The sequence below is a fragment of the Phoxinus phoxinus genome, assembly GCF_949152265.1.
Source record: "Phoxinus phoxinus genome assembly, chromosome: 20".
NCBI lineage: Eukaryota > Metazoa > Chordata > Actinopteri > Cypriniformes > Leuciscidae > Phoxinus > Phoxinus phoxinus.
In genome coordinates, this window is record NC_136895.1 from 7,236,549 (window position 1) to 7,254,088 (window position 17,540).

Consider the following 17,540-nt stretch of genomic DNA (forward strand, 5'->3'; position numbering starts at 1 on the left):
GCATCTACAGATGGATTTTATTGAGCTGACTCCATGCCAAGGAAATAAGTATTGTCTTGTGATTGTTAATATGTTTTCACAGTGGGTTGAGTGTTTCCCAGGCAGAAAGGCTGATGCTGCGGCTGTAGCAAAAGCTCTGATTAGAGAGGTAATTCCCAGGTAGGGAGTACCTGAGAAATTGTCTAGTGACAATGGAATTTATTTTGTAAATAAAGTGATAACTGAATTGGCAAGAGGGCTATAAATACATTTGAGAAAACATTGCTCCTATAGACCTCAAAGTGGAGGAGCTGTTTAGAGATCTAATCAAACGATAAAGAACAAATTGTGTAAAGTTATGGCCGAGACTGAAATGAAGTGGGTTCAAGCCCAGCCCATTGTTTTAATGGCCATGAGAGCCCGAAAGGGGGCAAGAACAACCCTCAGCCCACATGAAATTCTTACAGGTCGGCCTCTGCGAGTAGGAGCCACAGCACTCGAACGAGTCAGGGCAGTTGGTTTGGATTAAGGACTACAGACGTAAGGCGTGGAACAACCCGAAGGTTGCTGGGTCCATATGAGATCCTTCTAACAACAAATACAGCAATCAAGCTTGCCGAGCGTGACACCTGGGTTCACGTGTCACATTGTAAGCCCCACCAACCCCCATCAAGTGGAAAGTAGGGGGTAAAAGGGCGTACTGGTGACGATAGGGGTGGGAATCTCTAGGCACCTCACGATTCGATTACAACTCAGAGGGTAACGATTATCGATGCATTTTTTTTTTCACTACTTGGTACTTTTAAAGCAAAGTATTTATGATGACCCATAAAGAATTTACTTCCAATACTTCCTATATTAATTTTATTAATAAAACAAATGGAAGTGATTTGGCAAGTCAACTGTAAGGTTACTTTTGCCAGCATATGTCCCAACATTGCAAAGAACCAACAGGAAAATAAATGTGTGCCTGTACTAACAGCATACTGGAAAACAGAATGGCACTGGATGTAATTCTTGCGGAGGAGGGGGGAGTTTGTGTCAAAATTGGCAAAGAATGTTGTACTTTCATTCCAGCTTATGATGGTGGTACCATTTCAAAGGTGCTGGATGATATGACGAAGGTGCAGAATGATCTGTGGCAGGATGAACAGGCAAAGAACAAAGCAATAGGATGGGAATTAGATTGGATTGCTGATGCCTTCCACAGTCCTTTTGGTAATATCTTCGGACCCATACTTAAGCTCTTATTATTAGTAATTACTGCCTTACTCATTGCAGTAATTATGATTGGATGTTTGATCAAATGTATTCGAGCTAGTCTGGGGAGGTTAGTCAGAGGCATTGTGGAAGAAGAAGACCACCACTATGAGCAGTTGCTCTTGATCGACCAACTGGAGAGCAACTACCGTAATATTCTTCCAAATTAAACAATTCAGGTTGTCGTGGTGATTACGACCAGAGAGGGGAAATATGATGGATTTTTAATAGATAAGATAGTAAACTATCTTTTAAACTAACCATGTTTCTAACATATAAACCTTACTTCCCCTTTTAGGCCTAACATTCTAACACTTTGGACAAAACGTACTAAAACGTTCTTAGGGCTGTAACGATACACCAAACCCACGATTCGGTTCGTATCACGATTTTTGACCCACGATTCGATACAAACCTCGATTCTTTTTCGGGGGGCGGGGGAACTGTTCTTTTGTTTGCCTACTCCAGTTCTTGTTAATACTCACTAGATATGTTTATTCTGTGCAGTTTGGGCACTTTTTGTGTGAAATCAAATTGATTTAGTCCATCAAAAGCGTGCTTTCACTTTAATTGAGCGTGAGCAGTGCAGCAAAAATAGACTCGGAGCCTAAACCCCCGCTTCACTGTTGCTCACGCAACGCTCCTGCTTGACGCTCACGTGCTGCTCCCGCTCGCGGTGTGAATGCACTCATTGGTTAACATGCACGCCGGAAAGAATACGCACCGCTGACGCTTGCGGTGTGAAACGGCCGATACAGGTAAAATTAAAGAATTTATCCTCAACTAGTTTTGTGGTGTAGCAGGTCTACGTATTTTATAATGTTAACTTCAAATAATACTAGTAATTTAAAGATGTGGTAGCATTGGATTTGGATGGGAAGGATAACTTTGGGAGTTGGAAGGGGTGTGTCGCGATTCTGCCTTCTCACACAGCGACACCGAGTGTCGCGATTACGGTTTCATATCGCATATCATTACAGCCCTATTGTCTATTGAGTTATAGAAAATTCTGAAGTACTGACGATGACAATATCAAAAATATACTGTCTGCATTGTCTCATGACAATATTGAGTCATCAGCTGAACTCTTAACCCTTTCACTTGTTCGTTTTTTTGATGATTTGTGATCATTTTGCTTAAGCCAGTAACAGAGGGTAAAGGGGGGGGGGGGGGGGGGGTATACAATGTATACAAAAATATATGTATACATTGTTAAATATTGTTATCTGACTATACAAAAAAAACAGATACCAACTGAATCAATCATATTGATAGAAGGTGACATGTTAAAGTCATGAGTTAGTCACGATGATCTTACTGTTGTGTCTGTCTTTATCCTATAAAACCTGATGTATTATTTTAGGGAGAGATTCTCTGAAAACTGCTCGAGAATTCTCTCAGCCGTGATTAAAGCATTTAAAGGACATTTGCAGTCTGTCTGTTTATTATTGCTGTGCAGCAAGTTAGTTAGGAGAACAAGTTAGGTCTAGGGGACGTCGATGGTAGATGAGACCCAGATAGACTAAACGTCGACTGTAGACATTCGGGGACGTCGATTGTAGACGAGACGCAGGTAGACTTAGGTCAGGTGTGAAATAGAAGAGAAATCTACCACAGGTGCCCAAAGCGCACTGATCGCTATTGGAAATTAGTCCAAATTGGGGGGTGGGGAAGTGCCATTTTGTACGTTGTGTCAAAAGGGAGACCCACTTTCTTTGACTTTGACATAAAGATTGCACAAATAACTCTAGTGCAGGGGTTTTCAGAGTTCATATCATTGGTGTAAAATATGTTTTTCCAACGGTGCTCTTGTTTCTTGTTTACAGCAAACAGATCTAGGAGCACTTTCTACAAAAACACCATGACTGATATTCCAAAGAAAGGACAAGTTAGTGCAAGTCCATTGAGTGTCTGGGAACAATGTCAAGAGGAAATGAAGAAGATGAGTAAAGATTTATTGGCCATCCGCCACCAAGTTGAAGAGCACTTCAGCAATGAATGGATCATGTTTGGTCAGGTCATTGACCGTGTGCTCTTTATACTGTATACTCTCTTTATCGTTGTGAGTTTAAGCACAATTATGGTTCTGTGGTTGCACTCGTACAGTCTAGACAAAAAGTCGTAGTATATTAATGCCTGCTCTGTGAATTGAATACACCAAAGGTTTGATGAGATCAATGCAGCCCAGATTTATTCCTGATTTAATGTAAGGGATCATCAACAAAATACTCTTTATAGGAGCTTTAAGTGTCCCAATAGAAAAAGTTAATTTAATAAAGAAAGAGTATCAAAATCTTGAAGAGCCATAACAGCTCGTGTGTGAATCCGGTGTTCTTTCTTCTAATTAAATCTGTGACATTGAACATGTTTTTTTTCGTCTAATGGAAAAACAAGATCACTAATGAGTTCAACCAAATGGATCCAAAGCTATTAAAACAAGCGAGGTCAGTGGTTACCGAAGGTGTTAAACAACATGTAACCGCACATGATGTTGCCAGTAAAGAGTCAGCACACTTCACCTGTGGAAGTAAGCGGTGTGATTTAAACTTGAGCAGTTTAAACAAAAGGAAATCTACACACAGCATTATGGGACATATTTGCCGTTTTCTTTTGGCATGTTTCATTCTACTTACAGGTAATGAATTTAACTTCTATGAGCACGGACTTAATAGTTTTGGTCAGTTTCGTCTTTGTAAACTTAAAAACAATAATGAAATATCTTGATAATGATTCAGCATTACATTTTATTTAGAATCAATTGTCTTTAAAACTAATTTTAATAAATTAACAATTATTTTAAAAGCAATTAGTTTTGCTGGCTTCTAGAAGATGTGTGAAATTTCGTTTGTTTTGACTGTTTATTCATAAAATGATAATTACTTCACAAAAAGGGTTTGTACAGTCATTACTTACAGCTTCTATACAGCGTCTTAATTCTGCTGTCATTGTGAATTTATGTTAAGATTAAGATTAGATAACATGGACTAAAATGAAAAAACTTTATTTTACAGTTGAAAGTTCTTTTTTAAAAGTTCATGTTTAATTCAATTAATTGTGAAATTAATTTGTTTCTACATCATATTTTTCAGTGTACAACTGTTTACAAAAATACTGAATAGTACAGTATTTGCATTGACTCCCAATATAAAGTGCAAATAAATGTGTAAATGGCCATCAGATGAAGTTAAACTAAGTTACTTTCACTGGTTTATTGTGTTAAGTGTTGCCGTATCTGGTGATTATGCTTCGGTGTGAAGACGGACAAAGTGGACCCACGTATGAATCTCTACAGCAAGTCATTGACAAGAAGTCCTTCAGACCTTCAGTCAACCTCAGCACCCCCACCATCACCAACATCTCCTTCACTCTCTACGCTATCTTGGGAGTTGTGAGTCAATACGGGACTGGCTATATGTGTCTTGTTGTGTAAATTATCCTCGCGTCTGAACATTTGATGTCTGTTCTGTTTTGCAGAATGAAAAAGCACAAATTCTTACCACATTCCTCTGGCTCAGGCTGGTAAGTTTGATGCATAAACAACTAAGAGATGTTTGAATAATCGCCTGAAATTTACACAATCCTGTAATTTAATCATGTTTGGTTTTAGTTCTGGTTCCATGAGTTCCTCATTTGGGATCCAGAACCCTGTGATGGCATTACGAAGATCTCTCTTCCTGTCAAAGATCTCTGGACTCCTGACATTATCGTTTATGAGTTGTAAGTGCCATGGGATCGGGACATTTTTGTTTGGTTTTTAAAAAAAAAAAAAAATACCCAAAAATGAATTCAGAATTCATTCCTAATATTCATTGACGTCCGTGTTGTCGAAAACTATAGCTAACGTTCTGGCAAGGTTCTCTCAAAATAATAAACAAATGTTCTTCTAACCTAACATTAATAGAATGTAGAAGGATAGCATAGAATAGAAGTTATTTGGTCTTTAATAATGTTCTCAAAACGTTAAGAGAAATACATTATTTATACATCGTCATGGAACGACTTTCGGAATTTTTTATTTTTTTAAACGTTAGGCCTACTACGTGAAAAATTGGCAAGTAACACTTTGTATTATACCTGAAATTTTTAAGTAGAAAAACGGAAATTTAATTTTTCCCAGAAAACCTATAATCTTTGAAAATCTCTCTCTTTTTTTATACAAATGAAACTGGCACCATTTTGCGTCTCTGTTGATCCAATGACCTCAGAAGATAAATGATCGAAGGAATATTAGCTATGTAATATTTTTGCAGTATTCATCTTGTAATTAGGCCAATTCTGTAAATTGTAATGGACGTCTAAGCAGAAGATAATAATATAGACTACAAGTGAATTTTAAAATAATTTCAACTCAAATTAATATTTGTCCTCTCTCTCTTCTGGTGTTTAGTGTGGATGACGATGTATCTCAGGCCTGTCCTTATGTGTATGTGAACCACACGGGCCACATCCGCTATGACAGGATGTTGAGGCTGGTTAGCGCCTGTAACCTTGAGATCTTCAGCTTCCCTTTCGACATACAGAACTGCTCTTTCACCTTCGGCTCCTACATGCATACCAGTAACGTCTCCGCTTTCATTGCTATCCACATTTCTTGCCATCTCAGCACATATTTGCCATAGAGTCGTTTCCTTTTCGTGTGTTTCTGATGCCTGTGAAGGTCCACATAACTTGTCTTAGTTTCTGAGGACTTTCACATGTAGTGATGTAGTATTGCAATAAGAAAATGTTTTGAAGTTTATATCTCACAATTCAGACAAAATAACTCACAATTGCAAATGTATATCCCAATCCGGACTAAATAACGTACTCTGTTACTTTCGTAACCTCGGTTCCCTAAGAGTAGGGAACTAGTATTGCGAGCATGTGCGCCAATGAGCTAGCAGCGCGCCGACACGCATCAGAGACTGCCAAATTGGGCATGGTCTAGACCTATATTATCGCCTGAAATAGCCATTATAGCAGGTTTAATCGACTGAATCGACAACTTGCTATGTTACTATAGTGCGGCCGGCTACGCAATACTCGTTCCCTACTCTCAGAGACGCCGAAGTTACGATAGTAACAGAGTACGTTCCCTTTCAAGAACAGTCACATCGTATTACGTAGCTAAAACAAAACGCCGCACTATAAGTAACTGGTTGCCTACTGTAGCGCAGGACTCCTGAGTTCACAGAAACAAGCCAGAACCCAAAACATATATATTGAAAAAGACTGGACACCGGGTCTAATAATATACATATATAACATCAGTAAGCTCATACCCAACAAATATACCAATAAGACCGGACACCGTCGGGTCTATTAAGTACAAGGGATATCTGACCCGGCCAAGGCGGGTTTCATGAGATATTGGATAATGTGCTTATGAACAGTGACATAACATGTAGATAATACTGGACACGTCAGGTCTTAATCATACTGAAAGGACCTTAGCCTGCAGGCAAGGTACCTCCATGTTGTAAAACCTCATAAAAGTGGAAGGCGAGGACCACCCGGCCGCCACACAAATGTCCTGAATAGGAAACCCAGAGGACCAAGCCCATGACGAAGCCATGCCTCTAGTTGAATGGGCTCTAGTACCTATAGGGCAAACCTGACCCACTGAGGTGTATGCCATAGATATGGCATCCACTATCCATCTGGAAAGCCTTTGCTTCGTGACTGGATACCCCTTGGATCGGCCACCGAAGCAGACAAAGAGCTGTTCTGATTGTCTGAAAGACGCAGAACGCTCTAGAGATAGTTCTCAGCGCTCTGACGGGGCAGAGCAAATTAGCCTCCCCATCCCCAGTGGAAGGGGGAAGTGCTAATAATGAGATCATCTGTGCTCTAAACGGTGTTGAAAGCACTTTGGGTACATAGCCATGTCTGGGTTTGAGGGTAACTTTAGAGTCACCTATCCCAAACTCCAAACAGGAGGGGCTCACAAAGAGCGCCTGCAGATCACCCACTCGCTTGATAGATGCCAGTGCCAGCAGGAGAGCAGTCTTTAGCGAGAGAGGTTTAAGATCAAGCGACTGGAGCGGTTCAAACGGTGGTCCCTTCAGGGCCCCAAGGACCGTGAAGAGGTCCCATGACGGCACAGACGGAGGTCTGGAGGGGTTCATCCTCCTGGCTCCTTTCAGAAACCGTACCACCAGGTTGTTTCGTCCTAGCAATTGGCCAGCCACTGGAGTATGATAAACTGCAATGGCTGCCACATACACTGAGTGTGGATGGGGAACAGCCCGCGTCCAGAAACTCTTGAAGGAAGGAGAGTATCGCTGATACCTCGCATGACCTGGGATCAAGGTGTTTGTCCGAACACCAGTTAGAGAACACTGACCACTTTAGAGCATAGAGGCGCCTGGTAGACGGGGCTCTAGCCTCAGTGATTCTCAGGGAGGTCCCTGGGTACCCGTTGAGGGGCCACACATGAAGGGCCCATAAGTCGGGTCGAGGATGCCATATCGTTCGCCTGTGAGAGGAGATCTTTCCTCAGCGGGACAGGCCACGGGACTTCGTCCGTCATCTGGACCAGCTCTGGAAACCACGGCCTGGATTTCCAGAGGGGGGCTACCAGGAGGACCGGGCATCCGCTCTCCCTGACCCGTTTGATGACCTGAGGGTTCATCGTACGTCTGTATGTACACTGTACGTCTACTGCTGTTGATGGCTCGCTCAAGCTGAGAAGGGCTTGTTTCCACGAGGAAGGTTTCAGAGGATTCAGAGACGTGAAGCATGTCGCTGAAGGAGAGAAATCTGCTATAATGGCTATTTCGGGCGATAATATAGGTCTAGACCACGCCCAATTTGGCGGTCTCTGACGTGTGTCACAGCACAGCCAATGAGTGAGCCAGACACTCACTGTACTAGCTGTGCAGCTGCAAATGCGTTTTACATTTTAGGCTTCAGTATTATCGAGGAAAAGGAGTTTCCCACCACTGCGTATTAGCTACGCAATACGATGTGACCGTTTTTTTATTTTTATAAAGCAAATAAAACATGCTCATAGAAGCTGTGTATTCAAGTCATTGTGTGTGGGAATATCATGGAAGTTTTAATGCATTTTGGATTAAATTAATAAATATGACAAAAAATATATAAATTGACTTCATGTTGACATGAAACAACTAATTTAGCTGATTAGGCAAAGCAGGTTCCTGACTGACTGTAATTCTAATACCTGTAACCCCTTCAGTAAAGGATGTGCGTGTCAGTCCTGCCCTGTCCTTTACGGAGATGACCGAAAACTCACAGCGATACCTGCAGGCCAGTGGAGAATGGGAGCTGGTGGTTATACTGGGTGACGCAGACATTTTGAAGTTTGGAATAGACGAATGGGACATCATCACTTTCTGGGTAAGAAAGGGACAAAAGCAGGGGGTATAAATGGCTATGTTTAGAATAGCATGGTACTTTATTTATCCAGTACATTTTCACAGGCAAATGATATTTGCCAAATTATCCATCTTATTTTGCAGCATGGAAGCAAGTTATTTTCTGTGTGAGACTTCTGATTCATTAGCCGCTATAGGTAAATAACTAGAACAACAAAGTGTAGTAAATGGTAACACTATTTGCGCTACAAACCACTGTGTTTATAATTATTACAATACATTAAAATAATATGAAATACCAGTTTGCAATATCAAGCAGCATACTAAGCTGTTTTGTGAAAGCAGATTTGACACTGGAAGCCAGACACATTCAATTTACAAATGGTCATGCCCGCTCACAAAATTTAAATAAAAATTAAGGTGGATAACATAGCATATAAAATAATTTGTGTGTGTTGTGAATAGCCACAATATGTTCCTTTTCGATACGTTTCACTTCGCATTGCGTCAGAGAATCTCCTCTGATCGCTATGGGGACACTCAGTTTTCTCCGAATACTGAAGCCTGATTGGTTCATGTCTGTGAATTTCAGACAAATTGCCTTTCAGACCACCAAGATAGCCGGGGCTGACTGCCAATATAAATCGCACTGAACGGCTATCTAGTCAGATTTACTCTCCTTCACTGCGCAGATTAATCTCCTCACTGAAACTTCTAGCAGAAGCCTCTACTCACCGTAAAGAACAGCCTCTGCAGTGGATCGAAGGCTCTTCAGCTCCAGACTCGCAGCTGACTCAGCGTTTTCCAGCAAACACAAAAGAGCAAATTTCACACGGAAAGCCAAATATAAAGAGCAAATTTCTTTCCTAAAACAGCAGCGGTGTTTGTTGCACCAAAAGAGCGAGCTCCTCAGCGGTGACTCAGAGAACACCAAGCCGGCGTCCACCCCCGCTCAGCCCCAGCAGAAGGCAGAACCCGAGGTGAAACAGCGCTTCTGCCAGTCAAAACCCTACCCTTTCCTAAGCGCCAGGGACCCTGGCCTAAGCTAGTGCTAGACCCTGAGCAGTGCTGATGTCTTAGGCACGAGGAGGAGAAGGCTAAGTCCCACCAAGGCCGAACCGCCATCGGAAAAACTGTGTGTTCACCTCCCAACCCCCTGTTCAGTTCCGGGCATTAAAAGGCGTTGAAGGTGTTTATTGCTAGTACTGGACCCCCATCTTCTACTGTTATGGCAAATCAACTAAAACACGAACTCCTCCACAAAAGGAGTATTTCTCCTCCGTTTCATGCTGCTGCAAGCGTCAGCCCCCCACCACAGTGCGACGGGCTGCCATCTGCTACTTTCCAACCCCTCGCCACCTAAAGTCAGGCTTGGGAAGCCAATCCAGGCATGTCAAACTGGGTTTTAGGGACAATACAATGGGGTTACTCACTCCAATTCGCTCGCAAGGGGCATAATATACAATTCGGTCTCGGACACTAACTCTCAGGTCCTCTGTGCTGAAATACAGGTTCTGCTAGAAAAGGGTGCAATAGAAAAGGTTCCCGCAGTCCACAGCAAGTCAGTCTTTTACAACCGCTACTTCCTGGTCCCCAAAAAGTATGGTGGCCTCAGGCCTATCCTCGATTTGAGATCTCTGAACCACGCTCTAATAAGATGGGCCGTTCAGGATGCTAACCTTGAAACACATCCTCTCGCAGATATGCCCAGGGGATTGGTTTATATCGGTGGATCTGAAGGATGCATATTTCACATATAGATAGCCCCCCATCACAGACCGTTCTTGAGAATCGCATTCGAGGGGTTGGCTTATCAATATACAGTCCTGCCAGTGGTTAAAATGGGATTTGGCAGGTGGGGGAAACCTTAAACCCTTTTTCTGCTATTGATATCTTTGTAAGACTGCCGACCCTTATAGAATGGTAGCAAGGGAAAACAGGGCGTAATATCGAACCTAAAACTAACTTTACCGCGTTCAACCACCTTGAGTCCATTTCACGCATTTGTAATCGCTTTCGTTCAGCGGGGAGGACAGGAAGGATTTTGTCTGCATGCATGAACCAGCATAGATGTCCTCTAATCAGACAGGAGGAGAACCGTGACTGAGAAAATAACGTCGGGAAGTGCGTTTGTGAAGGCAGGGCTATATTATGTTTTGATTTGACGCGGAAGGACTACTTCAGAAGGAGCTCCATCTGGGTGCAATTTGACTTATTGATTTATTTGAGGTGCCGGAACGCGGTTCCGGACCATTCCGGCCCAATTTAACCCCTGAGTCCTGCCATTTGGACTATCACCGACCCCACACACTTTTACAAACTGCGGCTCGCCACTGAAACAGAGGGCATTCACGTCCTGAATTATCACGACGATTCGCTGCTCTTAGCCCATTCGAAGAAGGAGCTGTGCACTCACAGATCTCTGCTCCTCAACCACTTAGCAAAAGCTTGTGGTCACCCAGCAAACGCATTGCATTCCTGGAGACAGTACTCGACTCATCCAACATGTAGGCTTGGATCTCACCGGATCGCTCCTTGAAAATTAAGCAGCTAGCGACTTTCAAAGCGGGGAGCAACATCCCTTTAAAAACATTTCAGAAGCCACAGGGTTACAGCCTCCTCAGTAGTTCCCTTGGGCCTGTTAAACATGCAGCCTCTACAATACTGGTTGAAGGCCCGCATCCCACCTTGAGCGTGCCGCGAGGGCCATGTCATTCTCAGGGTGAGCCACGGTTGTGCCAGAGCCCTGGCCCCTGGAAGTCACCTCATTTGTATCAGAGGGGCCTGGAACTAGGCTCAGTCTCCAGAAGGAAGGTAGTCATGACATATTCCTACAAGAAGGGTTGAACCATCTTCTGAACAGACTGACACGCCGCCGCCTCCTGTTGGGCACAGGACAATCTCCTTGTGCCAGGCTCCATGAACACGGGAGCAGATATTCTGTTCCGGAACGGACCGCCTCCAGGGGAATGGAGACTCCACCCCCTGACGGTCTACATGAATTAGAGCATTTTCGGACAGGCATAAGTGGCTCTTTAGACGCATTGACCAACAGTTGGCCTCCTCTGCACCTCTTTGCCTTCCCGCTAGTAGCACTGCACCCTAAGGTCATCAGCCAAATCAGGGAGGACAGATGCTTGGTCTTACTTGTGGCGCCACTTATGCAGAACCAGCCGTGGTTCCCGGAAATGGTCCGGCTGCTGTCTGCAGCACCGTGGCTAATCCCTCTGAGAAGGGACATCCTTTCCCAAGCTAAAGGGTCGATCTGGCACCCCCAGCCCAAGCTGTGGAGCCTTCCCCTATGGCATCTCGACGGGAGCCTTCAAGCCTCCCTCGGAGGGTTATGACCATGATCACTAAGATAGCCGTTCAGTGCGACTTATATTGGCAGTCAGCCATCTTGGTGGGCTGAGAGGCCATTTGTCTGTGAAATTCACAGACATGAACCAATCAGGCTTCAGTATTCTGAGAAAACAGAGTTTACCAATAGCGATCAGAGAAGATTCTCTGACGCAATACTCATTCCCGTTATTGGAGTATAACCTATAACTGAGTAACCGAATAATTTTTTGTTATGATTTTTACAATTTGTAAAAATTATTCTACAGTTAAAAGAGTAGCAGTCCACACCAACTGTAACCTTAACGAAAACAGAGGAAAAATATCATTGAAATCACTTTCCGAATGTTTTTTCCCAGACGATGAACAGTAAAAACATTGACAGCCAATCAGAATCTATCCTGCTTTAAAGAGCTTAAGCATTTGACAATGACAAAACTGCAGCGTGTGTTTATAAATGTGCGCTGTTATGGACACTAATATAGTTACCATTCATGGTGTGAACGGACCTTTACTGTTTCTATCCTGCAGGTGGTGATAAAGCGACGACCGATTCTGTACGTGGTGAACCTGATCATCCCTAGCTCCTTCCTCATGATCATTGACATCCTGTCCTTCTACTTGCCGCCGCACAGCGTGGATCGATCCTCCTTCAAAATGACCCTCATTCTGGGCTATACGGTGTTTCTTCTCATTATGAACGACCTGCTTCCCAGCACTGCTAATGGAACACCTTTAATAGGTCAATTAGCCAAAACACACCTGTGTGAGGCAATGTGTGAATGTCAAATGACGAACATTGGTCGATTACACCCTGGAGAGTAAAGTAGGCTGCTTTATTAGGACTCTACTTAAAGGAGCAGGTCATCTAAAAATTACATTTGGTTATTTATTCACCTTCATGCTGGTAATTCTGGATTACTTCGTAGCCATGCAAAGACAATTTTCATAGCTATATTTAAATATCAAGGAGTGTAACAGCAAACATAATCCTAGCATCATTGAATGTAGAAAGTTCGTCAGACTTCACGTCCATTTTCAAAGTGAACCCATTAGCAGCATTAGCAATGATAGTATTGAACATTTGATAAAATTGCATTGTGTTATGAACTTTTTTATGGACTAGTTATCTTTTAGTGGTTATTATTCTGAATCTGAGCAACAGTTTGTTCTCTTGCTCCAGTTGGAGAATATTTAGCTTTTAACCATCTATCAAATGTTGTATACTTTCAGCTTTATACTGAAGTCCTCCAAGGCCATTAGCTAAACAAAACACATACGAGAGACATGAATGTATCACCAGTATTTTGGCATGGGCAATGGTGAATTGTCCAGTTTAACAGTCATTATGCAAACATACAAGACCCTGATGGACCAACAAGTATTCAAGAGCGCTTGGAATGAGTGTTAACCAATTAGAATCAAGAATTTACTTATGTGGTATAATGTGAACTCTCATCAATCTCTGAAATTTGGTTTCACCTCTTTAGGTATCTATTTCTCCGTGTGTTTGGCATTCATGGTCATAAGTCTACTGGAGACGGTCCTCATTACCTGCGTTCTCCACCATAATTCAATGAGGTACAGGGAGGTGCCGCACTGGGTACAGGTGCTGGTGATGCACTTCATTGCTCGGCTTATTTGCTACAGTTTCCCTGAAGATCCTTTAGCCAAACTAGAAGAGAAACAAGCAACCAACCCAACACCCAGTCGACAGACAGCCACTAATGGTAAGATGCCCCAGCTAAATTTCACTAGCTATGTTTCCATCCAAAGTTGCGAATTGAACTTGTCCGCAAAATTTAAATATGGCATAAAACATTTTGGCATTAAAGCACCATTTCTATTCCATGTGTTCAAGAGAACAAAATCATTATTTCCTGGGAAATTGGCGCAAAATATTTGTAATAAAAAGGAAGTTGCTGCAGTTGGGGAAGCCACTGTGGCTCTTTTTCATACAGTACATCATAAATGACTTGCGTCTAAGGGTGTGTTCACACTTATAGATCGGTTTGCTTGGTTAGTTTGGACTAACTAAAATTAAAATTAGTCATGGTCTGCCTAGCGTTCACATTGGCATTTTAACACTGAACCTAAAGATACCGAACCTAAAGGCATAAGGATACATTCACAACCTGATTGGTCGGCTTTTAGTACGTATATATTGCGACTGAACCCAAAGCAATGCTGTGTTCAGGGATAAATGCGCTCATTGCATGTGTATAGCTACATTATATGATGGTATTCTGACCAGCTGAAGAGCTTATAAAATGTGTAAAGGAGTCACACACTTATTCAAATGAACCGCACTAACAGAGTTTGTTTTAATTCAACCAAACATGCCAAGTGTGAACGCACTTTAAGAGCACGTAAATGAATCGCAATAAAAACCGCCATGTCTGCGTTCGGAGGCGGATGCTGGTGTTTGTGAACACAATCGTGTGATACGGTTCATCATCATCATCATGAGATGATCAGCATTTCAGAACGACCAAACCAACATTTGAGATGCTGTGCGATGAAATTAGTCAGCTGGTCAGTCCAGTAGATCCAATCAGAGACTCTTTATGCACGTCTTCTTATCGGATAAAAAAAAATGATCCGCCCCCATTGAGCGCACAAGTTTTTGAGCATCTTGGCGTCTCCATCCAGCGTTTTTACATGTGATATCCCAAAAGTTGCACAAAAAGAGGTGGATGGAAACAGCTAATGTATAGCATACTAACTTTCAGATGTTATATGTTTGCTTTTTTTGTCCCTTAGCGTCTGGCACCATGACACTGGATGTGCCTGAACTCAGACAGATCAGTAAGGATCTTAGTGAGATGAACTCTTATTTGACCATTCTACGAAAGGAAGACCATCTACAGAACCAGTGGTGCCACGTGGGATACATCCTGGACTTCCTTCTCTTCCGCATTTACCTGCTAATAATCACAGGTTATGGACTTGTAATCATATGCATGTGGTGCATTTGGATGAAGCAATAGAAAAAGTACAGACTTAAAGGGATACTTCACCGCTGGAAAGATGAATGTGTATTTAAATCGGGTCATGTATGTAGTAGAAATGTGAAATTATTTTAGAAGATGGTGCCTTCTAGACTGAGAAAAGCCAGAAAATGTATTTTGGCTCATGTGGATGAAAGACAACAACTCCCAGAATGCACTTGGGAGGCCACGCCTACCGGTTACAGAGGCCAGTATCGGAAGAATTGATACAAATAGGCTACTAGTTGACTCGAAACTGAAAAGACGCCGTTTTATCGCAAATCTCCGTGACGAGTCTGTCCGGGCTCCTCCTCCTGACCGCCGGGCGGGTCTCGCTCCTCTGCTGCAGCGGCTGCTCCGGCCGCCTCTGGTTCCTCCATCGTCCGCGGCTGTTCCCCGCTGTGTTGCGGCTCGTGTGGGTGGCCACGAGCGTCGGATTGGTGCGCCGGATTTCGGGATGTCCAGGATTCGGCTTTTGGTTTCTGCGGTCACCATTCATTATGTTTACATGCGCACCTTTTGTTTCAATCGGACTGAATTCATTCCGCTTGGTGAATCTGAATGTAGTTTTTAAATGAACGCAAAACAAGTGATCGGTTGATGTGCGTTTTAGCATTGTGACGCAGAATGCATGACCTGCAAAGCAGGCACGAACGTGTCAGTGTCAAATAATGTAATAATGTAGGCGTAGTGAATGGAATGGTAAATGGACTGCATTTATATAGGGCCTTCACAGACCCAATGGCCACCAAAGCGCTTTACATTTTGCCTCACATTCACCCATTCATACACCGACGGCGGTGTCAGCCATGCAAGGCACCATCCAGCTCGTCGTGACACCTCGACACTTGGTCAGGTGGAACCGGGGATTGAACAACCAACCTTCCGGTTTGTAGACAACCTACATGAACTGAGCCACTGCCGGCCCTGATGTGAATGTGCCGCCCTGAATGGCGACTGTGGAAAGCAGAAACCGAGTCCTGGACATTTAGGGCGATCTCGAGGTCTGGTCTGGTACGCGGGTCCGATACTCGTGGCTCCCTGTGCGGGCCGCAGTGCAGCGGTCAAAATACTACCGGGTTTCTACTGATACAAAGCTTAATGCTAATCGGTGAAGTATCCCTTTAAGGAAAATAATGTTTAAATAAATGTTTTCCCTTAGAGCATGTGATCACGTAGAGACAACACAATGATGACTCAAAAACAGTCTAAACATCTTTAATTGTCAGTAACATAATTTATAACAATAAGAAATTATATATGTACATTTTTCAAATAGTGCATCAAAAGCCCCTGAATAAAAAAGGCAATTCAGTAATTTTACTAGAGTAAGCTCAAGTGGAGACATCATCAGCAGGATCAAATGAAAAAGTTATAAACTTAATATCATAGCCCATAAGCAACCATACAAAAGCAAGTTTGTTCATTCATTCAATCTCATAAATGTAAGGTCAGTGCATTCAAGTCATTTAATGCTTGTGGCAAAGTAGCACATGGTTGTTATTGCTTCAGATATACTCAAATAGGGTATTTAAGAAATATATTTTCTTTTAGATACTCCATTAACTGCTCAAACTATAATGTCGTGAATTATAATACGACTTACCAATACAATAAACTCTTTTAATCAAATAACACTTTGGTACAATTGTTTTTTTTCGCATGAGCAGCTTCACTGGACAACCACGGTTTAAGACCATCTGAGCTTTTGGACTGAATGTGAGATGTTGGAATGATGTTCCAGTTCAAACGTTAATACAGTTCTTGTTCAAACAAACATCAATCAAACTAGTGCAAATTAAAGATCCAACAAGACAAGATTTGTTTAAAGGGTAACTGTCACCTAAATTGAACCTAGCCTTTTTTTTGTTAATCTACCCGAGTCAAACATTCGCGTAAAAGCATAATTAGGATGGAAACCCCACTTTTAAGATTGACCGTATTTTCATTTTCGGTCAAAATGCATTTTGAATGGGAGTGCTAGGGGCACTTCTATGATAGCATCAAAATGGCTGTTTTTAAAACATTAAGAAGGCTCGACACAACATGAAACTGTGCTGGAAGTGTCACCAGCGGCTCTACACATGAACTCCAGCATTGACTACATTGTGTACACAAAGTTTACTAAAAAGAAAGGTTTTGTACGACTCACTTTATCAATTAGTGTTTCCGGTGGCTGGAATTTTGTCAGTCAAAAGTTGGATTCGGAGATCGACTACTTTTGACTGAAAAAATTTCAGCCGCCGGAAACACTAACTGATAAAGTGAGTCGTACAAAACCTTTCTTTTTAATAAACTTTGTGTACACAAACAATGTAGTCAATGCTGGAGTTCATGTGTAGAGCCGGTGATACTTCGAGCACAGCTTCATGTTGTGTCGAGCCGCCGTAGTGTTTTAAAAATAGCAATTTTGATGCTAGGGTTAGGGTTAGATATCATAGAAGTGCCCCAAGCACTGCCATACAAAAGGCATTTTGACCGAAAACGAAAATATGGTCAATCTTAAAAGTAGCGTTTCCATTCTAATTATGCTTTTACACGAATGTTTGACTCGGGTAGATTAACAAAAAGAGCCTAGGTTCAGTTTTGGCGACAGTTACCCTTTAACACAGAACAGGAAATCAATACAGACAAAGTGCCATTTTTGGTAGGT

General features: G+C 42.4%; 1 protein-coding gene across 1 annotated transcript; it reads left to right on the forward strand.

Moving 5' to 3' along the window:
• Positions 1-337: 337 nt before the first annotated feature.
• On the forward strand, positions 338-16,808 carry LOC306988206 (5-hydroxytryptamine receptor 3C-like; the record flags this gene model as incomplete). Its single annotated transcript, XM_079593010.1, is given in 13 exon segments — positions 338-446; positions 1,057-1,197; positions 3,066-3,256; positions 4,418-4,423; positions 4,426-4,457; positions 4,459-4,627; positions 4,714-4,758; positions 4,847-4,956; positions 5,627-5,796; positions 8,420-8,580; positions 12,429-12,639; positions 13,388-13,627; positions 14,661-16,808. Coding segments are annotated over 13 exon segments (1,812 nt in total). The 3' UTR covers positions 14,888-16,808.
• Positions 16,809-17,540: the final 732 nt, after the last annotated feature.